The following is a 25,543-nucleotide window of genomic DNA, read 5'->3' as shown; positions in this document are numbered from 1 at the left end:
TAACTTTATTTTTCTCTCTCTACAGATGCTGACTGATCTGCTGAGTATTTCCAGCATTTTCTGTTTTTGTATCAAGAATGTGTAACACGCTTTGAAGAGGACTATGCAAAAGCAGGTTAGGTGAACTGAACTGTTTTGCTGTCCTGTACTATGGTTGTTAGATAGTTTCCCCAATCACCATTTCCTTGTGCTGAATTGAGCGTGAATCAGAATTACTACTTTTTGCAGCCTATGTTAACCTGTGTCCAACCAGTTAGTTACTTACTGCTTACTTTGTGAGTAAGAAAGATGAAATCATAAAAATCACTTTTAGCTAAGCCACACTAATGCAAAAGTCTTCTCTTTACAAGACATGTATGACTCTCACTTACAAAACTAGGCCAATATTTTCTACTTTGAGGCAAACTCATGGGAAATGAAGCCTCAATGGTTTATATAGAATACTGCACAATAGCAAATGGGCCATATTCTTGGTGCGATTCAAGGCACCTGGGTCAGATCCCTAATTTCTAGATCTAATAAGTTTTTCCTTGCCCATGTTACATAACAACATACGACTTAGGAGCAGGATTAAGCCATTAAGCCTTTGGAGCTTGCTGTGTCATTCAATAAGATCATGGTTGATCTGGAATAGTCTCAACTCCACTTTGCCATCTTTCCCCCCGACCCCCCAGCTCGTCTATCAAAAATCTGTCTAATTCTGCCTTGAATAAATTCAATGGGCAGAATTTTGCCCTCAAATGGCGTGCAGGCCCCACTGGCTCGACGGTGGGCAGACAGCTGACCCCCACCACCGAAACGGGGCCTGCCACCATTTTGAGTGGGCTGGCCAATTAAGGCCCACCCAGCAGCCTTCCCGACAGGAAGCGCATACGTAGGGGGGGCGGGGGTGGAGGGATTCCCCATCTGTCAAAGTGTGCCCTTTTGCCCATGCGCGTGAAAGAACACACTGCTCCCTGAGGCAAAGCCCTGTCTCAGGGAGATTCGTGAGAGGTAAGTAAAGTCTAAAAATAGAAAAATATTAAAATTATTAACACGCCCCCCCTCATGTGACAATGTCACACGAGATGGAACATGTTAATAATAAACATTTAAAATTTATTACATTTTCAAAAAACGGGCATGAAACTTCATCCCGCCAGTGGATGAAATTTCATGAATAATCTGGAGCCTGCTGGGGCTCCTGGCCTGCCCGCCAGCCTTAAGCTTGGACGGGCAGATCTTTAATTATCTTAACTAGCCTGTCAACGGCCTCAATTGGCCATTGACAGGTTAGCGGGCAGACAGCAGATATCGCTGTCCGCCCGCCTTCCTAAAAATTTAAAGGGACTGGGATGACGTCGGGGATTCCTCCCGACATCATCCTGTGTCATTTTCCCCTCAGCGAGCTGGCCCCGCCCCCAAATCATCAAGGGGAAAATCCTGGCCAATATTTTCTGTTGAAATCCCAGCACATCTACATACATTGAATATGGTATTTTCTCTGTTCTGGAAACTGCTCAGGAGGTGTCCTAAAATTTTTTGCATGGTTGGCACAGGTAGTGGATCTTCTGTAGACGTGAACTTTAGCAAAGTACGTTCAACATGATATTTTGACTTCTGCCTATATTCCATATAAATACACAAACATACATTTATTATCATAGAACAAGTATAAAACTTTCAATAATTTTGAAGTATTTTTATACTAAGCAACGTTGCACCATTATAATGTTGGTGCAACTGAAGATGAGCCAAACTCTAAATGTCTCTTCAGGTCATGTACAATATCACTCAATTCCAGGATGTAATGTTGAATCTGCAAGAGAATTCCAAAAATAATCAGTGTCTTACAGTCATTTTAAAATTACCTTAATGGACCATTTAAAATGTGGGTAAAATGACACAACTGGTCAAATCCACATATAATTAAACTTATATATCTTGTCTATTCACCTGTAATGTCTATACATTAGTATTAGGTCATTAATGTGTTACTGTATTTCCCTCGGCTCATATCCACACCCATACATTCCTGACAAATATGCATATTCTAGCATAGCACACTGGATAATGATGAGTGAGAATCCTGGCTGACTATTAATTGTGCAAACATATAGCTGTTATTCAGAACTGCTGACCAAATAGACTATTTTGCATTGTGGAAAATGAAAATCAGCTCGGCCTTGTTATTTTGGGAGATAAAGTTTTCTCTGATTGGTTGAAAAATGCTATTTCATTGTTCAAAATGGACCAATCGGTAAGCAGCTCATATCTAGGAAATTTTAAAAGGCTGAAATAGGACAATTAAAAATTGGGCAGCCAGTACAATTGAAACAGCAGGAGAGAGCAGAGAAATAGTGCAGTGGTCCAGGAAGAGAAGGTTAAGTGAAGAATCTATGTGATTCTGTGCAAGAGCTAGATTTTTCATCTTATGGTTGACAGGAATCCTTAGTGTAGTGGGGTTTACTCACTGGTCATAACTTATGGATCCAGCCTTACTGTTCCAAAATGTTAGACCCTCCTGCCCAGAATTTAACGAGTTTGTCAACTCCTTGTGGTCTCTAATTAAAAGCCTGCCAGATCTACTCCTGAATCTCACAATGCATACATTCATTATGCTGATCTCTACAATCCCTGATCTGTGCTAAATTAGCTGTTTCCATCCAAGCGGAAGTGACTGTGAATTAGCACTAATGCCCCTGGGCTAGAAATGGAGGGAAAAAAAAGACAGGGTCCTAATCTTGGTTGCTATGCCGTCAGTAAGTTTGCGAGGACAGGGCCTGATGTGGTTTGTGCTATCTGCTGTTCCTTAACCTGTTGACACTCACTGTCATAACTAATATACAAAGAATGAACACAAACAAGATACCAGAGGATGCCCGATGTCAACTAAGTACCACTGGTGGCCAGCACTTTAAGGGGAGAAAGGAGTGAAAATGGAAATGGGGAGCACATTTACTTTTTTCTGTAATTTAAATTTAAATTAAATTTAAAAATGAGTACTTTGATTCTGCACATTGTGATAGAGCTATATTATTTTATTCCTAACAAACCTGACCTAAGCGACATTACAAGAGTGTGTTAGCTGCACATTGTTTGTGATAGAGCTATATTATTTTATTCGGAGCAAATCTGACCTAAGTGACATTATAAGGGTGTGTTAGCTGTGATACTATCTGTGGTTTGTTAGCCTGGTGATTGTGGAGCCAGCCAACAAGCAATTATGTAGCTGGCTATTGATGCCAATATTGAGATAAATGGATACACATTCCTTTATTGTTTGATAAGATAAATAGTGTATTTTCTGCTCAAGAAAAATACATTTACTTTCATTCTGGAACAGATTTTAACCTTACAATCTGTGAATGATTTTATTTTTAAAATTTATAATCCCAAAACATAAATTCATTTTTAAAATTTGCATATTTACAGCTACAGGGATTTAATTTCCACAAGGGTTCTCCTGAGAAGAGGGGCTGCGGAGGTAGCCTGTCTGTGGCCCCAACTAGCCATCCAGAAGGATTACCATTCCGATTTGAGGGGCCTACAGTCTTCTCCCCTCTAAAATAATTATTTTTACTCACCTGAAGGTGCCTCCATTTTGAGATGTCCCCGAGGTCACCTGCCTACCTCAGCAATGCCCACCTTTCCTGATGGAACTGCCAAAGCTCTGGAGCTATCAATCCTCTGATTAGACCATTAGCATCAGGAGGCTGCCAAGTGGGAAGCAGTCTCTGGGAAAATAGCTCTCCTGGTCTGGCTCCCAGTAAGTGTGGGCTGGGTAGCCCCCCACCCCCCCCCCCCCCCCCAATTTGGTCCCAATTTTGAGGTCCTAAAGCCCAGAGGAAAATCCTGCCTTAAGTGTCACTGGCGCTCATTTAGTCTATCTCCTTTCCTCAGGAAGGGAAGGAATAAAATCCTAAGGGTTGTTCCAGAATACTCCAGGATTGTTCTCTGGAAGCTAGTTTCAAAGCAGTGTTCATGCAGTTCTGAATGAAAACTTCCCCTCCAATTTGCAAATGGTTCATAGCATAGGATGACCCAAAAAAGAGGAAGAGGAAGAGAAAAGAATCAATGGAACAAAAGTGGGCCATTAAGCTTCCTGAGTCTGCTCCACCATACTTTAACTCCATTTACCCACCCTTGTTCCACATCCCTTGAAAACACCACATAACAAAAAGTTGTCCATCTCAGTCTGAGGAATCATAGCCTCAATAAAAGATTTTTGAAAGCATTTAAAGACAGCATGCTTTTTCATTTTCTCGTTACTTCTCTCCAGTTCTTAGTTTGGACAGCTGCCCAAAGACCCAGGCAAACTCGCTTTGAAGGAAACCACCAGTGCAAGTCAGTATATTTTTGATTGCTGCAGCCTGCTAGTCCACCAATCCATGTATATGCTGCAAATTTATGTTACCAGTATAGCCTATACTCCTCCATGGAAAAAAAACACAACAATCACCAGTTCCAACAACGGATCAGTTGATAAAATAGTTCAGAGATGGAAGTCCTAGGTTTGATCCCGTGCTGAACAGATTCAACAATAGCTGTTTCAGAATTGGCCTCAGTGAGAGAGAAGAAATCATCCAATCTTTCCATTCTTAACCACTGCTAGTAAGTGACTATTTGGTGATGGTATTATTGGATTCAGCTGTGATGCCCGTGAAGGAAAATATAGCCCGCTGATACTCACCAGACTCGTACACGAAGAATGCTGACTGATTTAAGCAAGGTACCAGAAGATTGTCACTAAGAGTGTAACTATACCAAAGCAGAAGTTAGCATTTCAGAGAGGAGAAAACTGGGAAGAAAACACGATTGAACAGTCCCATCCCCTCTGCATAAATACAGGAAAAAAGTCTGAAATAGAATTGGAATAGATATGATCTATATATAACTAGCACAACTTACTGCCTGAAGCTGCATATTTGTGTCCTCTGATACAGTGCCAGGTTGTATACCTGCTTTTCTTATGTGCATGTAAAGGTTAAAAATTGCCATCTTTGTCATACCCAAGATAAGGGTCCTTTTGGCTGCGGTGTTTTGAATATGTACCCAAAGGGATTCCTGCAAAATTAGATAATGGTACAATTACAGTATTTTTAAATCACTGTATAAGTTATTTATGAGCTTCAAGAAAAGCAAGTTCTTGGTCGTTTGAAATTTTATTCTGGAAAAATACCTTTGAAATAACATTGACCCAGATTATGCAGTTAGCTGCAAATAAACATTGCTCACCATCCATTAGTCTTAAACTTGCTCACATATAATGTGGACTTTTACATGTGTTAATTAAAGAGAATCCAAATAGTGCAGCCTCTCCTCCAGAAGGTCCAGGATCTATGAGAGCATGTGTCTCACTAATCAATCAGATTGAAGAATTCTTCCTGCACCCTGCAGAGTCTAAACCAGGTAAGTAGCATTGGAATATTGCATTCCATGCAAAAGGCTGAGATCTAGGGAATTGGCTCTTGTTGACTTAATTCCTAAAAAATACCTACCCCTTTTATAGTTTTAGCTTTGGCTTCGTCCAATCGAGTTTTTAGTACAGCCAGACTATTATGGTACATCATTATATCATTGTTCTTTTCCATCATAAATTGATTATGATTGGATTTAATTGTCTTCATGACTTCTTGATCTTCCTGGTACTTTGTAATTAGAAGATCATGTGTGCCAAGCAAAGTCTCAAAATGTGTGTTCACCATTCTGATATCCTGAAACTTAAAAAAGGCACACAGAAAATCAGAAAGTTTGTTCAATTACAAATAGTTAATGAAAAAGTAAATCTGGCATTTAATGAAACTTGCATCAATCTTACAAAGGGGCCTTTAATAACTACTTAACACCAAGACTCCTTATTTCTATCTCTGTAATATCACTTATCTTTGCCCTCCCATCATTCAGACTGAAATGCTACATATACTTTTGCAATATTCAGATTTGATTACTCCATGCTCTTTTTGTTGGTCTTCCAAGTGCCACCCTTCACAGAATGCAACACATACAAAACCTTGCTGCTTGCCTCCTCTCCCTTACTGAGGGCTGAGTTTTACATCCCCTGACCCCCATCAGGAGCGGGATGGCAGGCGGGGTGGGTGGGGTGGTTGGGGAGTAAAACTGAATGCCATGGCCATGCTGTTTTCTTTTTACACACAGTAGGGTAGCATCAGGCAGCCTGCCCACCTGTGGGACAATTGTAGCCCTTAAATGGCCAATTAATGGCTTCTTAAGGCCTCCTCCCATCATTGTGGGATTTGTTCCACAACAAAGAAGGCTGATGCCAAGTGTCCAGACCACCAGGCAAAACTCAGCAGCCTTGTGACTAGGCTAGAGTGAGGTTCATACTCCCTGTGCCCATCAGAGGTCTGCCCCAAAGTATTCCGCCCTCCCTCCCTAAACTGTCGATCCCAGCCCCCACCCACTTTGCCCATGGCCTGCGAGTCTGGCTCCAGCAAAAGCCTGAACTTACCTAAAAGTTTGGGATTCATCAGTGTCGCCTCTTCAGGTCTGCATGCAGTCCCAGCAATGGTCACTGCACCCAATGGTGCAGCTGGGACAAGAGAACTGCGGCCATTTGATTGGTTGGCAGCTCCGAGGTGGAACATTTTGATGAGAGCAGAAGGCCTGTCTTGAGCCAGTTACAGCTCCTACAGCCATTAAATGGGGCAAGCTGGCTAAGTGAAGTTGGGCTCACCTTTGACTTTTACACCCCCCACATAAAATTCAGCCCTAAGTCCCACTTCTATATCACCCCATTCTTGTTAACCTTCAAAGGTTTTAAGTCCACATCCTTGAAATGAAACCAGAATGAAACTGGATGGACCACTTTGCATCGACCTAGGCACTGGAAACGCCTTCGACAAACTCAGCACTGTTGACCCTGCAAAGTCCTCCTTACTAACATTTGGGGGCTAGTGCCAAAATTTGGAGAGCTGTCTCACAGTCTAGTCAAGCAACAGCCTGACATAGTCATCCTCACGGAATCGTATCTTACAGATAATGTCCCAGATACCACCATCACGATCCCTGGTATGTCCTGTCCCACTGGCAGGATAGACCCAGCAGAGGTGGTGGCACAGTGGTATACAGTCAGCAGAGAGTTGCCCTGGGAGTCCTCAACATCGACTTCAGGAACCCATGAAGTCTCATGGCATCAGGTCAAACATGGGCAAGGAAACCTCCTTCTGATTACCACATACCACCCTCCCTGAACTGATGAATCAGTGTCCTCCCTGTTGAACACCACTTGGAGGAAGCACTGAGGGTAGCAAGAGCACATAATGTACGCTGGGTGGGAGACTTCAATATCCATCACCAAGAATGGCTTGGTAGCACCACTACTGACTGAGCTGGCCGAGTACTAAAGGACATAGCTGCTAGACTGAGCCTACAGCACGTGGCGAGGGAACCAAGAGGGAAAAACATATTTGACTTCATCCTCACCAACCTGCCTCTGCAGGTGCATCTGTCCATGACGGTATCGGTATGAGTGACAGTCGTTGTGGAGATGAAGTCCCACTGGTGCAAAAATAAAACAGGAAAGATGGCTCAACCATGGCTTACAAGTGAGCTGCAGTTATACAGGGCCTTGGCAAGACCACACCCAGTGTATTGCGTGCAGTTTTGGTCTCCCTTCCTAAGGAAGGATATGCTTGCCATAGAGAGAGTGCAGTGAAGGTTCACTTGGCTGATACCGGGGATGGCAGGACTGTCATATGAGGAGAGATTGGTTCGGCTGGGCCTGTATTCACTAAGTTTAGAAGAATGAGAGGGGATCTGATTGAAACGTATAAAATTCTAACAGGGCTAGACAGACTGGGTGCCGGGAGGATGTTTACCCTGGTTGGGGAGTCTAGAACCAGGGGCCACAGTCTCAGGATACGGGGCAAGCTGAGGAAATAGTTCTTCACTCAGGGGGTGGTCGGCCTGTGGAATTCTGTACCACAGAAGGCTGTGGAGGCCGGGTCACTGAGTACATTCAAGAAGGAAATTTTTAGATATTAGAGGCATCAGGGGATATGGAGAAAAAGCAGGAATATGGCGTTGAGATAGAGGATCAGCCATGATCATATTGAATGGCAGAGCAGGCTCGAAGGGCCAAATGGCCTACACCTATTCCTAGTTTCTATCTTTCTTCACATTGAGGATGCCCTCCATTGTGTTGTGTGGCACTACCAACATGCTAAATGGGATAAATTTCAAACAGATCTAGCAACTCAAGACTAGGTATCCATGAGGCGCTGTAAGCCATTAGCAGCAGCAGAATTGTATTTAAATACAATCTGTAACCTCGTGGCCTGGCATATCTCACACTCTACCATTACCATCAAGCCAGGGGATCAACCCTGGTTCAATGAAGAGTGCAGGTGAGCATGTCAGGAGCAGCACCAGGCATACCTAAAAATGAGATGCCAACCTGATGAAAGTATAACACAGGACTACTTGCGTGCCAAACAGCATAAGCAGCAATTGATAGACAGAGCTGAGCGGTCCCACAACCAAAGGATCAGATCTAAGCTCTGCAATCCTGCCACATCCAGTAGTGAATGGTGGTGGACAATTAAACAACTCACTGGAAGACGAGGCTCCACAAATATCCCCATCTTCAATGACGGGGGAGACCCGCACATCAGTGCAAAAGATAAGGCTGAAGCATTAGCTACAGCCAGAAGTGCCGAGTGGATGATCCATCTCGGCCTCCTCCGGAGGTCCCGAGCATCACAGATGCCAGTCTTCAGCTGATTCAATTCACTCCATGAGATATCAAGAAATGGCTGAAAGCACTGGATAGTGCAAAGGCTGTCAATATTCTAGCAATGGTACTGAAGACTTGTGGTACAGAACTTGCCGTGTCCCTAGCCAAGCTATTCCAGTACAGCTACAACACTGGCACCTATCCAGCTTTGTGGAAAACGGCCAAGGTATGTTCTGTACACGAAAAGCAGGTCAAATCCAACCCAGCCAATTATCACCCCATCAGTCTACTCTCGATCATCAATAAAGTAATGGAAGGAGTCATCAACAGTACTATCAAGTGGCATTTCCTTAGCAATAACCTGCTCACTGACGCCCAGTTTGGGTTCCACCAGGGCCACTCAGCTCCTGACCTCATTACATCCTTCGTTCAAACATGGACAAAAAGCTGAACTCCCAAGGTGAGGTGAGAGTGACTGCTCTTGACATCAAGGCCGCATTTAGCCAAGGAGCCCTTGCAAAACTGGAGTCAATGGAAATCGGGGGAAATCTCTCCATTGGCTGGAGTCATACCTACCACAAAAGAAGATGGTTGTGGTTGTTGGAGGTCAGTCACCTCAGCTCCATGTCATCACTACAGGAGTTCTTCAGGGTAGTGTCCTCAGCCCAACCATCTTCAGCTGCTTCATCAATGGCCTTCCTTCCATCATAAGGTCAGAAGTGGGGATGTTCGCTGATGATTGCACAATATTCAGCACCATTCTTGACTTCTCAGATACTGAAGCAGTCCATGTCCAAATGCAGCAAGGTCTGGACAGTATCCATGCTTGGGCTGACAAGTGGCAAGTAACATTCACACCACGCAAGTGTCAGGCAATGACCATCTCGAACAAGAGAGAATCTAACCATAGCCCCTTGACGTTCAATGGCATTACCATCACTGAATCCCTCACTATCAACATCCTGGGTGTTACCATTGACCAGAAACTGAACTGGACTAGCCATATAAATATTGTGGCCACAACTGCAGGTCAGAGTCTAGGAATCCTGCGACGAGTAACTAACCTCCGGACTCCCCAAAGCCTGTCCACCATCTAAAAGGCACAGGTCAAGAGTGTGATACAATACTCCCCACTTGCCTGGATGAGACCAGCTCCTACAACACTCAAGATACCTGACGCCGTCCAGGACAAAGCAGTCCGCTTGATTGGCACCACATCCGCAAACATTCACTTCCTCCTCCACCAACGCACAGTAGCAGCAGTGTGTGCAAGGTGCATTGCAGGAATTCACCAAAGCTCCTTAGACAGCACCTTCCAAACCCATGACCACAATCATTTAGAAGGACAAGGGCAGCAGATAGATGGGAACACCTCCGCCTGGAAGTTCCCCTCCAAGTCACTCACCATTCTGACTCGGAAATATATCGCTATTCCTTCACTGTCGCTGGGTCAAAATCCTGGAACTCCCTCCCTAACTGACAGGTGTACCTACACCACATGGACCGCCGCAGTTCAAGAAGGCAGCTCATCACCACCTTCTCAAGGGCGACTAGGGATGGGCCCCGCCAGCGAAGCCCACATCCCTTGAATGCATAAAAAAATCCTTTCCATCATCTCTTAGTCTCTTCAAGACCTTGCTCCTCTCTACCTCCTTTAGACAAATATTCCATCAGGCACTCACTGATCTTCTGGCTCTGGCCTCCTTTGCACCCCTCACTTTTTCTGTTCCATCTATGGCTGAAAACCAGCTTAGTCTCATAATCAGGAATAGTTTCTCTATTATCTCTCTCCATTAATTCAGAACCCTCCCCAAAACCCACTGCTTTAACACTGCCTTCAGTCATTATCTATTCGCAGCACTACTTGGTATCAGATTACTTTTTCCTCTCTGAAGCATTTAATTCATTAGATGTGCTAAAAAAGTGCATGCTATTGCTATGTACGTTAAGTTCCCTGCCAAAAGAGTCTACCTGTATCATTTATATAAATAAAGTTTAAGCAATACACTCTTTTCACAGTTACCTCGTTTGATATTTTGATTACTTTCTCCAAGAATTTTGGATAGATGGAATATGATTCCACTTTCTTTTTCAGTTGCTCCCTCTTATCGATAAGAACTTTCAGTTCTGCTTCAAATCGAATAATATCCTTCTCTTTTTGTTTTACTAGTTCAGTTTCAGTAATTATTTTGTTCTTTACTCTGTTTTGCTTGGCATCATTTTCCTTAGGAGGGAGAAGAGGGACATAAACAGACATTACTGCGTAAATTACTGCTACATTTTAAAAAAAGTGATTTTGAATAGGTCATCTTCTCCTGTAAACCCTTTAAATTACATCTCTAATTTGGGCCTAATGAATAGTCCAGGATTAAGGGAGGCCTTTGTCTGAGTCTTTTACCCTAAATTATTCCTTCACTTAAGATGAGCAAATAATACCACTTCTCCATCCCTTTGATGGAGCTAACTGCACATTCCCAGCTACTGTTTTATCGGAGCAACACATCCCTTCCAAAATGAAAGTTGATAGATGCAACTTGAGATCACCAGGTTTATAAATGCACACAGACCCTTGACTCAGAAATGTTTCACTTGTGTCTGATCAAAGGCATGTATTACATGGTCTTTGAAATCAATCAATTCAAAACTTTTGGCACTGACCTCTGGAAACCCTGTATGACCTTCTAGGCCCCAAAATAGAAATGTGAAAAGGGAGATCAGGAATCAGAAATCGTGTCTGGATCCGTTCACGTCCAAAACTGGAAGTGATGCTGGAAACAACAGGAGAGTACATGGTGAACCTTCTGATCCACTCGGAAATAACCATAGTAACAAACTCCACCCTCCTTAAAAGAGAAAGGTGCCTGTTGCTCTCTCTCTTTAACTAATCTTAGAGCAGTGAGAATAAGGATGGACTCGATAGCACTCAGAAGGCCAAAAGCCTAAAGCTGCAGAGGAATGGAGGCCACTACGGAATAGATCTACTTTAGTTTTACTTTTCTTTTAGTACATAAAATTATACAGAATCCATAGCACAGAAACAGCCCAATTGGTCTATGCCTTTGTTTATGCTCTAAATCAACCTTTTCTCACCATGTTTCATCTAACCCTATCAGCATAACCTTTTATACCTTTCTCCCTCAAGCTTATTGAGCTTTCCCTATCTGTGCTATTCACCTCAACTGCTCCATATAATAGCAAGTTCCACATTTTAACTACTCTCCGAGTAGAGAGGTTTCTCCTGAATTTCTTAGTGGATACATTAGTGGCAATTTTATATTCATGACTACTAGTTTTGGATTCTCCCTCAAGTGGAAACAAATCCTCTATCAATCCTCTTCATAAATTTAAAGACAACTATTAGGTCATCCCTCAACCTTCACTTCTTTAGAGAAAAAAGCCGTGGCCTGTTCAGTCCTTCCTGATGGTTATAGCCTCTTGGTCTGGTATGGTCCTTGTGATTATCGTTTGCACCTTCTCCAGCGCTTGTATATCCTCTTTGTAATATGTAAACAAAAACTGTACACAGTACTCAAAACGTGGTTCAATCAAGGTTCTATACAAGTTTAATATAACGTCTCTGCTTTTCAAATCAGTTGCTCTGCATATTTTGAAATTGAATTTCTTATTTCCAAGTCCAAATCATTTTCGTAAATGTTGAAATAAAGTCATTTCAGTATTGATTCATGTGGAACACCACTTTTTTACCTTCCAGCATAGTTTGAAATTTTTATGGTCTTGTTAACTTGTGTTGCTACTTGTTTGTCTGTATCCCTGGGTCTCTTTAACTTCCATGGAGTATGTTGCCTCCCTTTTCCCCTTCCAAAATGCACCACCTCACATATCTTTAGTGAAACTTATTTTCTAATTACACACCCATTCGGTAAATTTATCAATGTCTTTTTGTCCATATCCTGAAATTTGGAGTCATCTACATGTTTTGAAAATTGTATCTCAGTCTAAATCATTTGTGTAAATATTGAACAAAAATTGCCCCATTTGTCGATCCATGTGTAACACCATACATTCTACCTTCCACCAATCTGTTAAGCACCCTAATCTCTGCTCCCTGTTTCCAGTTTTGCAGACAGCCTACTATCCATTCTGCTACTTGTCCTGGACTCCATATGTTCTGACTATACTCATGAGTCTACTGTGTGGCACCTTTTGGAAGGCTTTTTGAAAATCCAAGTATATTACATTACCTTTATTTTCTTCTTCTGTTACATCTTCAAAGAATTCAGTAAGGATGAGTAAACATGACTTTCCCTTTTGAAATCGATACTTTTCTTAATATTTTAGGTTTCCAGGGCAGAGTTTTACATTCGTCGTGCGGGCGGCCGATTGCTGCTGGAGAAACAGGCCACGCCGCCATTTTCCGCAGGCGGGCCTTCTGCGGGTAAATGGCTCCCGTGGAGAACGGGAAAATAGTCGCGGGGGCGGGCGGCCTCAGACTGCCGGTTCCAGTGGGGAGCCAGCAGCCTGCATAAAGACTGGCCAGGCAGCCTGCTTGAGGCAGTGCACCATGGCCACTCGGGGAGAGAGGGAGGGAGGTCCGAGTGGAGAGCAGCATGAGGAGGAGCAGGACGGCAGGCTGCAGGAGAGGCCAGCGGGGTGGGGGGGTGGGGGGTGTGCTCCCCGATTTTCCGATGCATGCCTTGCTGTCCTCCTGCAAGAGGTGGGCATCCATCGACACCTTCTGTATCCGGAGGATGGGAAGAGCAGGACCCCCCATGTCACCAGTTGGGTGTGGGAGGAGGTGGGTGATGCTGTAAGCGCCCATGGTGATGTGCGACCCACTGGCACACAGTGCAGGAAGCGATTCAATGATTTGCTGCGCTCTGGAAGGGTGAGTACCATGTCTGTCTTAGCCATCTGACCCAGAAGGCAGCCTTAACCTTTGACTTCCCCCCCAACCCACCATGTTTTGCTGTCATTACTGCATAGGGCATCTGTCGCACGCTGGGTGGGCAAATGGTTACTGACCATGCTTACACCAGCCTTAGTGGTTGAGGAGAAGAAGGGTTCTCACCGCAGCATATGTTGGTTTTTGTGGCTTTGAGTAGTCTGGGGGCAACCTGCAGGGGAGGCTGCACGACACATACTCAGAACTCCAGCATGTCATATTGATGGTAATGAGATGGTGCAAGGGGTGCCTCAAGGTGCTTTGGGCAAGTGCCATCTGCTGGCATTGGCACCGCACCTAGTTGCGCCTCTTTGCCAGGGGCGCTAAGAGCCGTGTGATATTCAAAGTGATGGACGCCGAAGGTGTCCAAAGTGGCTGTTGGGGGAAGGGTTTGGGACCAACCGTGCTATCTTCTGGGGACTGATCACCAATAGTGTGGACAGGAGTCGCTGGAGGTCTCAGATGGGCCACTGTGGTTGGGGTGCCGCGTGTGCTTGCAGACTACATGAGTGATCAGCCCCAATAAATCCTCTTCTCTGTTTTGCAGGCAAAAACTCACCACAATGCCCGGGAGCGCCAGAGGACTGGAGGTGGGCGCGCCCTCCCGCAGCGCCTCATGCCTTTTGAAGATCAGGCCATGGAGCTGGGCAGGAATCAGAAGGCCAGGGCAGCCGAGGGCGACGAGGCTGGGGTCCGGTGGGCATGTATTTGAGGTCCACAGTCCCACCTACTCTGTCTGCCCACCATCCAAACCACTGATGGTTGCTGCAATCGTTAATGCTGAAACACTGCTCATTCACTGACTAAGGCTTTCTGACGTGTGGGTCATACTTTAGGGACCCTCATCCCCTTGAGGAATCGCCTCTCCACCACCTTCCAAAGTCACCTTATCCCATTTGTGACCACTATCACTATGGTCTAACATGCCATTGGATCGCTGCCACACAGCCAAAGACTTATTTCATCTGAGGGGGTTTGGGACCTCCAGCACCCTTTCAGCCAGTGCGCCCCACATTACTTTGTTCAAAAGGTCCTCAGCACCTCAGCTGTGAACATCATGGCACTCAACTTAGATGAATGCCACGTTACTCATCCTTGCGCCAAGGAGAAATGTTGCCTTCTGCCCACCCGGTCTATGCCCCTCCTTATGGAATGAAGGCCAATAATGTGACCTCTCAATCTCCTGTGATCGACGACAAATGTTGCTACTGTTTGCAATGTTTCCTCAGCCCCGCAACTATCCAGGCCACAATGCATCCAGGTCAGGTACCTCTGCACTCTCCCCACTCCAATGGTTCATAACAAGCTTTGTGACATTCCTGAGGCCATCTGACCAGCCTGTCTGCATGTGCATTTAATGTTTGGGGCTCATCTTGACTCTTTTTCACCTCACCAATGTTCTTCTCCTTAAGGTCTTGAAGGGTGAGTGACTTTTGAGGCTGAGGGGGAAAGGGATGAAAGATTGAACTGAATGTTCGCTAACTGATGCACTGTCTTTGTTGTTAATTTCAGCTTCACCACCAGAGCAACTCGCACCTCGACCCCGTGGCCCCCCCCCTCCACACCTGAGAGCCAACAAGTGCAACTTGCGGCACATCATTTCAGCCAGCCAGGCACCAGTGCAGACACACACACACCGGTGGGGACTTTACCGTCGGCTAGTGTCCCGGGTCACAGTGGAGAGGGCACATCACGATCGCTGGAGGAGATGATAAGGGCAGAGAGTGCCGATGGCTCCAGCAGCCGAGGCACATGCTGAGTCCGGCACTGATGACGTGCCTCTGGAGTTGTCCCCATTGCAGCAGCTGCAGGAAAGGTGGCAGGAAGTGCCTTTGCATCTAGCAGGGTTGCATGAGGGAATGGTTCAGTTGCTCTCTGCGACGGAGGAGTCTAGGCAGAGTGCACACAAAGAATCCGACCTCAGGGTAGAGCATCAGGATTCCTTCAATGAGATAAAAGCAAAAAACTGCAGATGCTGGAAATCCAAAACAAAAACAAAATACCTGGAAAAACTCAGCGTGTCTGGCAGCATCTGTGGAGAAGAGCACAGTTAACGTTTCAAGTCCGAATGGGTTCTGTTGAAGGGTCGAAACATTAACTGTGTTCCTCTCCACAGATGCTGCCAGACCTGCTGAGTTTTTCCAGGTATTTTTGTTTTTGTTCCTTCAATGAGGGCTTGGCAACTCTCATAGAGAGGGGCTTCCACCAAATGGATCAAAATATGATTGCGTTACGCTCTGACCTGCAAGCCCTCACAGCGGTTCTGGCCACAGGTGGTGTTTTCCATTGTGGGAGATGTTGTGGACACCAAGCACCGGCACTCGGTGCCCATGCATCTGCGGTGAGCAGGGAGGTAGATTTGGACCTCATGTCGGCGCAGTAGCTGCCTGCTGTCATTGCGAGCTCCTCTCAGGGCGCTCCGGATGAAGGCAGCAGCTCCTCCGCCCCTCTGCCAGTCAATGTTTCTTCCGTTGAGGCTGCAACAAGTGGGGAGGTGCCAGTTCTGGAACCGGCCCATCCCTCCCAGGCGGGGCCATCACAGGCTCCACGGGCCAGAGAATGCCCACCAAGGTCATCGAGCCCAATAGGATACCAGAGTCAGCAGGCTGTCTCTCAAGCCACTCCGAGCGGTGGGGTGGCACCTAGACGTAGCACCCAAAAACGTAAGCGTAAGGCACCTTAGGCACTCCCCGGGTATGTCACTGGTGATTTTGTGTTGGCCTTAGAATAGAGACCCATATTGTTGTGATCACTAACAAGTGGTGTGTGTTTTTGTTTTGGACAAAATAAAGTTCACTTTTGTAACCATGTCTGAGGGTCTTTTGTTTGTGGTGCATTTTTCTTTTTCATATATTTATCATGAGTGTTTGAGCAAACATTGATGTTTCTGTACTAAGCCCATATTTGCAGCTGAACAGGTGGAAGATGTAGCACCTAAGTGCCACGTGTGGAAGTGCCAGGCAATGCTGTTCCTGCTGATCCATGTGTGTGGAGCTAGCTGAAGGTTCTTTGGATTAAATTGTCCCAGCTGTCCCTGCCTCCTTGGTGTAAATGCGGGTCATTGTTCTGCCCCTCATCTTTGCCCTGTACTTCCTCATCCTCTGAGGCACTGCTGGATTCATCATGTGCAGCCTCATCCAGGGTGTCAAGATCTTCATCACCAACTGCATCCTCCTTTTCCAGCGCAAGATTATGCAAAGTGCAGCATGCAACCACTATCAGAGTGACACGACCTGGGGGGTACTGGTGTGTGCCCCCTGAACCGTCCAGGCAACGGAAGCGCATCTTGAGAAGACCGATGGTTCTCTCCACCACAGCCCTTGTGGTGCCATGGCTCCTATTGTACTGCTGCTCAGTTTCTGTTCTTGGACGGCGTACTGGCGTCATGAGCCAGCTTCACAGGGCATAGCCCTTGTCACCCAGCAGCCAACCATCCAGCACTGAACAGCCCCGGAACCTGGGAGTGTCTGAGGATGTAGGTGTCATGGGAGCTGCCTGGGTACCTTGCACAGACTTGCAGGATCTGCATCCTGTGATTACACACTATCTGCACGTTCATGGAGTGGAAGCCCTTCCTGTTGATGAAGGCACCAGGCTCACCTGCTGATGCCTTGACGGCCACATGTGTGTAGTCTATAGCACCTTGGACATGGGGGAAGCCAGCAATGGCCGCGAAGCCTCTGACTTCCTCTGTCTGGCTTGCCTAGTCGCAGCTCAAGTGGATGAAAGTGGATACCCGTCTGAACAGAGCATCTGTAACCTGCTTGACACAAGTGTGGACCCACCGACCTCTGGAAGGAGCCAGAGGCATAGAAGTGGAGGGCAACTGTGAGCTTCAGAGCCGCTGGCATGGGGTGTTCACCCACACAGTTAGGGGAGATCTCAGGGCCAATCATCTGACAGATATAGTTGACAGTCTCCCTTGAGAGTCGGAGCCTCCTTCGGCACTGCACCTCAGTCATACTGAGGTAGCTGCTTCACCGCCTGTATACCCTGGCAGCAGGATAGTGGCGTCTTCTGCGGCCCCTTCTGCCTTGGACAACCTCTTGGCCCTGCACCCCTTGTGCCTGTGCCTGGCTTCCCAAAGGTGGCTCCCCTGGAGGCAGATTGTCCATTCCTGGCCTCCTCCTTATTCTATCCCTCCCTTCCTCCTCAGGGCAGCTGCCTCCAGTGGAGAGATCAGAACCCATATCCCCAGGCTAAATGGAGGCCTCCAGAAAGCTGCAGGTCCAAGAAAGATTACTGTCTGCAGACTGGTTTCAAAGTACACAAGAAGCTCTTGGAAATTGATGAGAACTGTTAACAATCACACAGGCAATTTTAAAACACTTTCATCAATTATAACTTCGTCAAAAACATGAACAACCCCTCTGAGGCCACATATCCCGACATTGCAAAAGTTTTTTTAAATAATCTCCTACCTGCCTTCCCGTTGGGCCCGTGCACCGACCCGATGTTCACACGGGCCCCTCAAAATCGTACACAATTGACAAATTGAGGGGCTTAACGAGCCCTTCAATTAATGGCGGGTGAACTGATCACGCCCGCCCACCGAAATATCACGATGGCGCGCGCTGATGTCGGCACACTCACACAACATCAGCGCACGTCATTTTACATGTTGATGCGCAGGCTACACCATCCGTACATCAGCTGGAAACTTCTGGCCCAGATGTTTTTCCTATTACAGCTTTAAGTAAAGGCTCCATTATCTTTCCTATAGTTTCCTGGATATGTTCTATCTCTCTTCTAAAAAATTGAAATAACATTGGCCGTCTGCCAGTCCTCTAGGACCTTCACTTTCTCTAATGAAGTTTTATAAATATTTAATAATGCATTTGGTATATCTTCCCTTATTTCATTTAATATGCATAGATGCAATCCATCTGAATCAAGGTTTTATATTCTGCAAATTTGCCTAATTTATCAATTATCTCTCCTTTCTATCTTAAATATCTCTGTACCTTTTTAAATGTCTTTTTCTAATATTATGTTCACCTTTTTAGTCTCCCTGGTAAATATTGAGGCAATGTAATTATTCAATATTTATGCCATTTAACTGTTATTACCTATAAGTTGATTCTTTTCATTCTGAAACAGCACTTACCTTCTTGGTCTACTTATTCCTCTGCCAATTAGCATGTGGCTCGGGTAGTTATCTACAGATTATCACCTGTGGGATCCTACTTTGTAATTTGTTTCCTAGCTTCTCATACTCCCTTATTGGTACCTCCTCCTTGTTCTTCCCTATGTTATTGGTCTAGACATGGCACAAGTTCCTTTCAGGTCCTCTGAGATATTCTTTACCATTGCACCAAGTAGGAAACACAGATGCCTCGGCTCTCAATTGCAATTGCAGAGGATGCTATCTATCTTCCTAATTATTGAACTTACTGTGTCTGCAACCTTCCTACTCTGCTCCTCCCTCTCTTTAGACTGCCTCCAGTTCCTTGGTGCCATGGTTAGCATTCTGGCCATCCTTCTTGCACCCTTCATCCTTATCTTCACCAGTATAGAGTACATTGTAGCTACTGGAGGGCATCCTTCTCTACGTCCCTTCACGCATACAGAATGAAAGTGACATATTTCACGCGAATATAGAGATGTTACTATTACTTTTGATACCACTTAATTTCTGATCAATTTATCCAGATTCTGGCCTTGGGGCTGTGTAATCTTGGAGTAGGCCAGCTCCATAGCCCAAGAGTTAAGTCTGAATAAGTTAGAGTTACTGAGTTGCAGAATAAGAATCATTATTAAATAAAATAAATTTTTGCCACGTGATTTTCAAAACCAGCTAATATAATCAAAATGGCCTCGCCAATCCAAACAGCATCCTTACCTCCAAGAACTTATCAAATTTCAGGAGTGATTGTTTCAGCTCTTCTTCCTTTTCTTTTAGATCCTCTCTTCTCTGCTGCAAAATTTTCATTTTCATCTGGAAGTCCTGCCAAAGGAGAAATATGACTTAAAAAAAACATATGCATTAGATTCTTATAGATAATCAGATCTTACTAAAAGGAGTGACTAGTTAAGTTTGTGTGACCTCACGACATTCAGTCATTAGAGGGAGTTTTATGAACTTTCAAGTTACAAATGCTTTTTTTTCAAGTTGTTATCTCCCCTGTCTGTGAGCTACATACCAATTACAGTAGAGAGAATCTTCTCAGCAACTGATACAAGCCAAAAATGTGTTCACTCAACAGTCTCACGTCAATTTTCCCTCCCACCCATGGGGAAATGCCTGACTTCTGCTAAGCATTTACCTATGACCACACAGGTTAAATTGGCAATTCACTGCTGTGATGGATCACAGATGGCCATCATTCCAGGGCACTATGAGTTGATATTGCAATTCAGTGCACCACAGCATCACCAAAACGGGATCTGTAGAATGCTGATGGTACAAAATTGTATTGGGTGGTAACAGACAGTGAAACAGAACACTGATGTTTATCAGATGGAATTCAATATAAAGATGTGTAATGTAATGTACACTGGTAATAGTACGATCCAGTTAGGGACCAGCAACTTATTGTTTAAAGTAGACAAAGTTTGAAATCCTGGTTACCCATTAGGAAAATAAAGCCACATGATTCCATGGTTTAAAAAAAACATTTTACTTACAAAGTCAGGAAAGTAAAACAATTTACAACATCTATCTTATACTCTAACATTCAGAATTAACAGGAGGTAAATATGAATTAATAAGCAAACTGGTCAAAAACACAACACTACACATTAGCTGGCAGATACAACTAAGACAGATTGCACGGATTTCTCAGCAACCCACCAGACATCAGTGACCACTGTGATTCACAGTATGTTGTTAAAACTCTGTCTCCCCCACAAAGGATTTAAACTCCTCATTTTTAAAGACATAGGGGAGGATCTTCCGGTTGGTGAGCAGGGGCGGAGCCCACTCGCTGATGTGTAAAATGACGCGGGATGACGTTGGGTGGAACTCCCGACGTCACCCCGCGTCATTTCCATTTTCAGGTCGGCAGGGGCGCAGGCGAATTAGCTGCGCGCCCGCCGACCTGTCAACAGCCTATTGAGGCCATTTAAAAAGTAATTAACATCATAAATGAACGTGCCGGTCCAACCTTAGGGTTGGTGGGCAGGCCGGGAACCCTGGCGGGCTTAAGAAAAAGCATGAAACCTCATCCACGGGCGGGATGAGGTTTCATGAGAGTTTTAAAATACTTAATAAAGGTTTCAGTAAAAGTGATGGACATGTCCCAACTCATGTGACAGTGTCACATGACGGAATATGTCAGGGAAATCTTGCTATCATTTGTTAAACATTTTTAAATTGGAGCCGGTCTCCCTGAGGCAGCACTTAGCCTCAGGGAAATCAGTGTGCTCTTTCATGTGCATGCGTGAAAGAGCGCACTCTCGGTTGAGAGAATCCCCCCCCTCGCCCACACAAGGAGTGCATAGCGTTGGCCCGCCCACGTAAAATGGCAGCGTGTCCCCGATTGGAGGCGCGCCTGCCCACACCCACTCCTGCACTTCCCCTCCAACGGGGAGAAAATATTTTCCATAGCCTCTGAATTCCCATAAAAACTATTCTGACCCAGACCGGCTCAATGACTGTTCACTCCTTGATGGTTCAGTCTCTTCTTCTGAAACTGCATTCCATGGGATTCATAAAGCTGCATTTGCACCTCTAATTACCAGCACACTTCAAAGTCTTTCACTGACTGCCAGCTTCACTAAGCTGGCACTGCCTCTCAGTTTCTTGGAACTCCAGTCTGCTGGCTACAATAGCTATAAATGGCTTCCAGGACTTCTCCTGAGCCCTAACTGAGCGCTTCTCTGTGAGCAGTAAACCATCCAAGGTCCAAACCGCAAGCCTCAGCTACACCATACAGCTCCCAGGGCTTTTCTGTGTCTCAACTGGCTGGAGCCTGCTACTGACAGCAGCTTTTCAAGATGAAGCCTCTTCCCCTGCTGTAGAACACCTTCTCTCCCAGAAAACACACAGATAAATTGAAACCCAGAGAACCTTTGTAAGGTTCTTAACTCCACTCATCTCCATGGCAATGTTGCCTTTTATGGTTTACTGAATGCTTTTAAACTAATTTAGCTCTAAGTCACAAAACAAACATCTCTCTGGACTGCACCTCCTTGCAAGCAGTATAGACACCACATCTTCAGTTTTCTAGCTAAGTAAGCCCACCTATTTTAAGATCTTTCCTTTCCTGCTGTTAACCCCTTAAATCAACATAGCCTCGATCTTTTAAGTACAGTAGTCTTCAAGCTGCTTTAGTTTTATTTATCCCATTTTCTACAATAAAACTTTAATCTTCCCAGAACTAAAAATTACCTCTAAAAATACCTACATGAACCATGAACTAGATATCCATCACAGTACCAAAAGTAGTAAATATGATTACAAAATAAGGGAAAAAATCTTTAAAGAATGTTGAGTGGGACAAAGATTTGGCCGGGTTTAGCAACCAGTCACTGAAATTGTTACAACAACAACTTGCATTCATATTACAAGTTTAAGGTAGGAAAATATTCCAAGGCACTTCACAGAATCATGATCAGATAAATATTAACACCAAACCAAAGGAGGAGGTTATTTGGAGGAGTACCTTAAAGCTTAGTTACAGAGGTAGATTTTAAGTGGATATTAAGGAAGAAGAGGTGCACAATGAGGTAACCGTATATTGGGATATATAACCAAAAGCATCAGAGCCAAAGTGATCTTAGTAGATCTATACTAAAAATTAGTTTTGGGCCACATTTGAATTCTATATCCATCTCTGGTCTTTGTGCTGTCTCGAGTCTTTATTTGGCAACTTATCTCACTTGGTAATATTCCTGCCTCTGGGCATGAAAACTGTGGGTTCCCCAAACTGGGATCTATGCTTACAATCTAAGATCCAATCTCGTGCTGTAGCGAAGAATGATGCAATGTTACTGCTGCTGTCCTTTTATATGAAACATTGAATCAGACATCTGCCTGTTCCATTAGTTTAGGTGGATGTTAAAGATCCAGTGCCACTATTTCTAGAAGACCAGGGAATTCTCCTACAGGCCAACATTTCTCTCTCACTACTAAAAGGAATTAACTGGTTACACTTGATATGGAAAATGGTTGCCACATTTGCTTACATAACTGTGTGAGAACCGATGTTATTTTTTAAAAATATTTTTGGGGAATATTGTGTTATTCTGTGAACAAGAGCGGGTATCTGTGTGTGTGTGTTGTGTGTGTGTGCATGTTGTGTGTGTGTGTGTGTGTGTGTGTGTGTGAGAGAGAGACACAATAGGTTAGATTTGCATTTTTAGCTAAGTGGAGAGTTTGTTTGAACATCAAAAGAGAGTCAGAGGTAACAAGAAACATGCTTGCCTCTAGCAGGAGTTCCATAGGTAATTAGTAGTGTGGATATTATATTTTATTGACCCGAAAGAAAAGACAAGATAGACCCATAAAAGATTTTATATTTAAGAAGGACTTGAGTTTCAAAGAGGTGTGAGAACAATGGAACTGGAGATCAAAGGGGAAAGAAGATATTTTAGAGTTAGTGTGGAGAGCTTAGGATATATAGAGATAGCTGAAGCTGAGCTAGGAGCTGTTAGCACTAGGCTAGGAGGAGGTGCAGTTTGAAGCAACCATCTAGTCAAGCCAGAATGTCTTGAGCTGCAACAGACAGTTTTATTCTGAAGCGGATTCCACCACAGAGTGGAAAAGGATAGAGGTCATGTGGTATGCCTCCATTAAAGCTACAGCTTGTGTAATATTACTGGATTTCATAATTAGACATCTATGAGGGAATGTTGCCTGGAAGGTGTTTACTTGTGGGTTTCACTAAGTAGAGAGATTTTTGGGGGAATGTTTTGACTAACCTTAATTGTGTAACTATAATCTTGTGTCTTTAAGTTTTATTTTAATCTGTTAATAAAACTTTTACTTTTAACTTTCTTAAATCCCAAAAGTGTTACTGGGCCTCTTACTGTTGAGATTGGTATGTTGTCTTCTCAGTTTGAGAATATAAAAAAAAATAGAGTATATATAACCCAAGTTCCCCTCTGGGATTTGGTTTGCTCAGCAATTAACACTGGCTGTGGTCATAACAACAGCAACAGCTTTAACAAAATATAGAAAAATGTGGATGATCTAGGGACCTTGAGTTACTTTCTTTAAGAAAATATGATTTTGGGGAAAGAGGGAAAAATATTTAAAATTGTTAGTATTTAATGGATACTCTCACATCACACTGTTCCTAGTCAACCCTGAAAGGTCCACCTCACTAACATCTGGGCACTTGTGCCAAAATTGACATTGCTGTCCCACAAGCAACAGTCTGACATAGTCATACTCACTGAGTCACTACATGGACTGCAGTGGTTCAAGAATGTGATTCACCACCACCTTCTCATTGGGAATTAGGGATGGATAATAAATGCTGGCCTTGCTAAGAATGTTCACATCCCAAGAACAAATAAAAATAAAGTTCTGTGTTAAAACTGCCATTTCTTTTCCTGATGCCACAGTTCTAATACGTCCCCTTATGGTTGCGATTTCGCTCCAAGATAATTGCTTCTGTTCTGCCAATGTTTCTGCGACTTCCTTACATCACTCTTATTTGCTTGTTTAAGACATCTACAAATCTGCAACTACAGTCCCTGAAATGCATTCATTTCTAATTATCTTGTTTTAGCTCCAATTTCCAAACGCTAGTCTCTTTAACTTGTGTGGAATGGAGTTGATTCTAGGTAAACAATGTGAGAAACTTATACTACAAATGCATTTGTTATATCATATAAAGTCGTTATATGATTTTAAAATCAGAAAATCACTAATACTGTCAGAATTGAAAAGAAAACCAAGAAAAATTGTTAATGTAGTGAACAACTAACTACCCAAGGTGATAAATATTTAATTGCTCAGATAGGAGCTGCATAACCTTCTGTCAGAATGAAACTGTGTTTGGCTTCTAAAAGTTGTCATAAACTCTAACTGTTCAAAGGTTTAATTTCTAAATGGAGTACTGATTGGCATACAACCTCTGACAGTGAAAATGGCATTGTTGCTGGGTCAAATAAGCTGTGATAAAGTAGAGTAGACTTCAGATTGCAAAACCAATGATCTGGAGAAATGACTAAATGTGCTGAACAGCATTTGCTAATTTGTAAACAATATATAGAATGGTAATTCTTGTAGGGGGAAAAGCCGAGTGAGAAAGGAGATTTTTAACATTATATATCCATTTATTCTTTTTCGATTTATGAACATAGGTTTAACCTTTGCCCTGCCAGTTTCTTTACCTCCTTTTGATCAGCAAGAGCTGCTTCCACGTCTGCCAATTCTCGTCTTTTCTCCAATAATGCATTGGCAGTAGTTAAAGGGCACGATTCTTGCTTGGGCATTTTGCTTTGAAAAAAACAAGAGAAATAACTCAAGGTTCATATACATTATCATTCTTTTCATTCTCAGCTTCACTTCACAACATGGAGGAATTTTCAAAATAGTCAATGGAAGGCTTGATTCAACTTATTGTATTAGGCCATCAACTGTTAATTGGCCAGCCAGCATGAAATTGCAGTTGAAGGCCGACTGCAGGTGGCGAGCTGTTTCCTGGCTGCTCCCAGGCCCACCAACCACGCCCGCCAACCTCAAAATTCTGGCCATACTGTATTTATTCACACAATATTTATACAATAGAGTAGCCTGGAGATTTAACAATACGATCCCAGTGCAATCTGTCTGGATCAGATATTAAGGTCCTTTACACATATTTTTCATCAATTTCTCAAAAATCAGACAGAATTAGCAATAGATGAGGTGAAGTTTGGCTCAAACCATGAGCAGCTATATTCCACATTAAGGTGAAATGCACACAGCGATATGAACTGTCACTTCATTCAATCGGTCCAACCTATATACTAAATAAAGAACAGGCAGTGCTATCCAATTCAGCGGGTTGTCAGTTCACGTTAAACAG

The 25,543-nt window shown here is 43.9% G+C and overlaps 1 protein-coding gene across 1 annotated transcript; it reads right to left on the bottom strand.

Moving 5' to 3' along the window:
• Window positions 1–1,705: 1,705 nt before the first annotated feature.
• cfap73 (cilia and flagella associated protein 73) lies at window positions 1,706–24,968 on the bottom strand. The gene is made up of 6 exons (XM_041203054.1): window positions 24,867–24,968; window positions 19,423–19,527; window positions 10,701–10,901; window positions 5,481–5,702; window positions 4,891–5,046; window positions 1,706–1,798 (listed from the first exon to the last, which is right to left on the bottom strand). The coding sequence occupies exons 1-6, from the start codon at window positions 24,966–24,968 to the stop codon at window positions 1,706–1,708; spliced, it is 879 nt and encodes a 292-aa protein (XP_041058988.1).
• Between the last annotated feature and the right edge of the window lie 575 nt (window positions 24,969–25,543).

Source organism: Carcharodon carcharias, chromosome 13 (genome assembly GCF_017639515.1).
Source record: "Carcharodon carcharias isolate sCarCar2 chromosome 13, sCarCar2.pri, whole genome shotgun sequence".
NCBI classification, from domain to species: domain Eukaryota; kingdom Metazoa; phylum Chordata; class Chondrichthyes; order Lamniformes; family Lamnidae; genus Carcharodon; species Carcharodon carcharias.
This window is presented reverse-complemented; position numbering and strand designations above follow the sequence as displayed.

What these genes read in the sequence shown, in the direction of transcription:
- cfap73 (XM_041203054.1), bottom strand. Translation starts at nt 24,968, where the DNA reads ATGCCCAAGCAAGAATCGTGCCCTTTAACTACTGCCAATGCATTATTG. An exon ending in AAGCTAAAACTATAAAAGGG is followed by an intron (nt 5,047 to 5,480) that starts GTAGGTATTTTT and finishes CTAATTTTGCAG; the next exon opens with GAATCCCTTTGGGTACATAT. An exon ending in CAAATATGCAGCTTCAGGCA is followed by an intron (nt 1,799 to 4,890) that starts GTAAGTTGTGCT and finishes ATTCTCTTGCAG; the next exon opens with ATTCAACATTACATCCTGGA.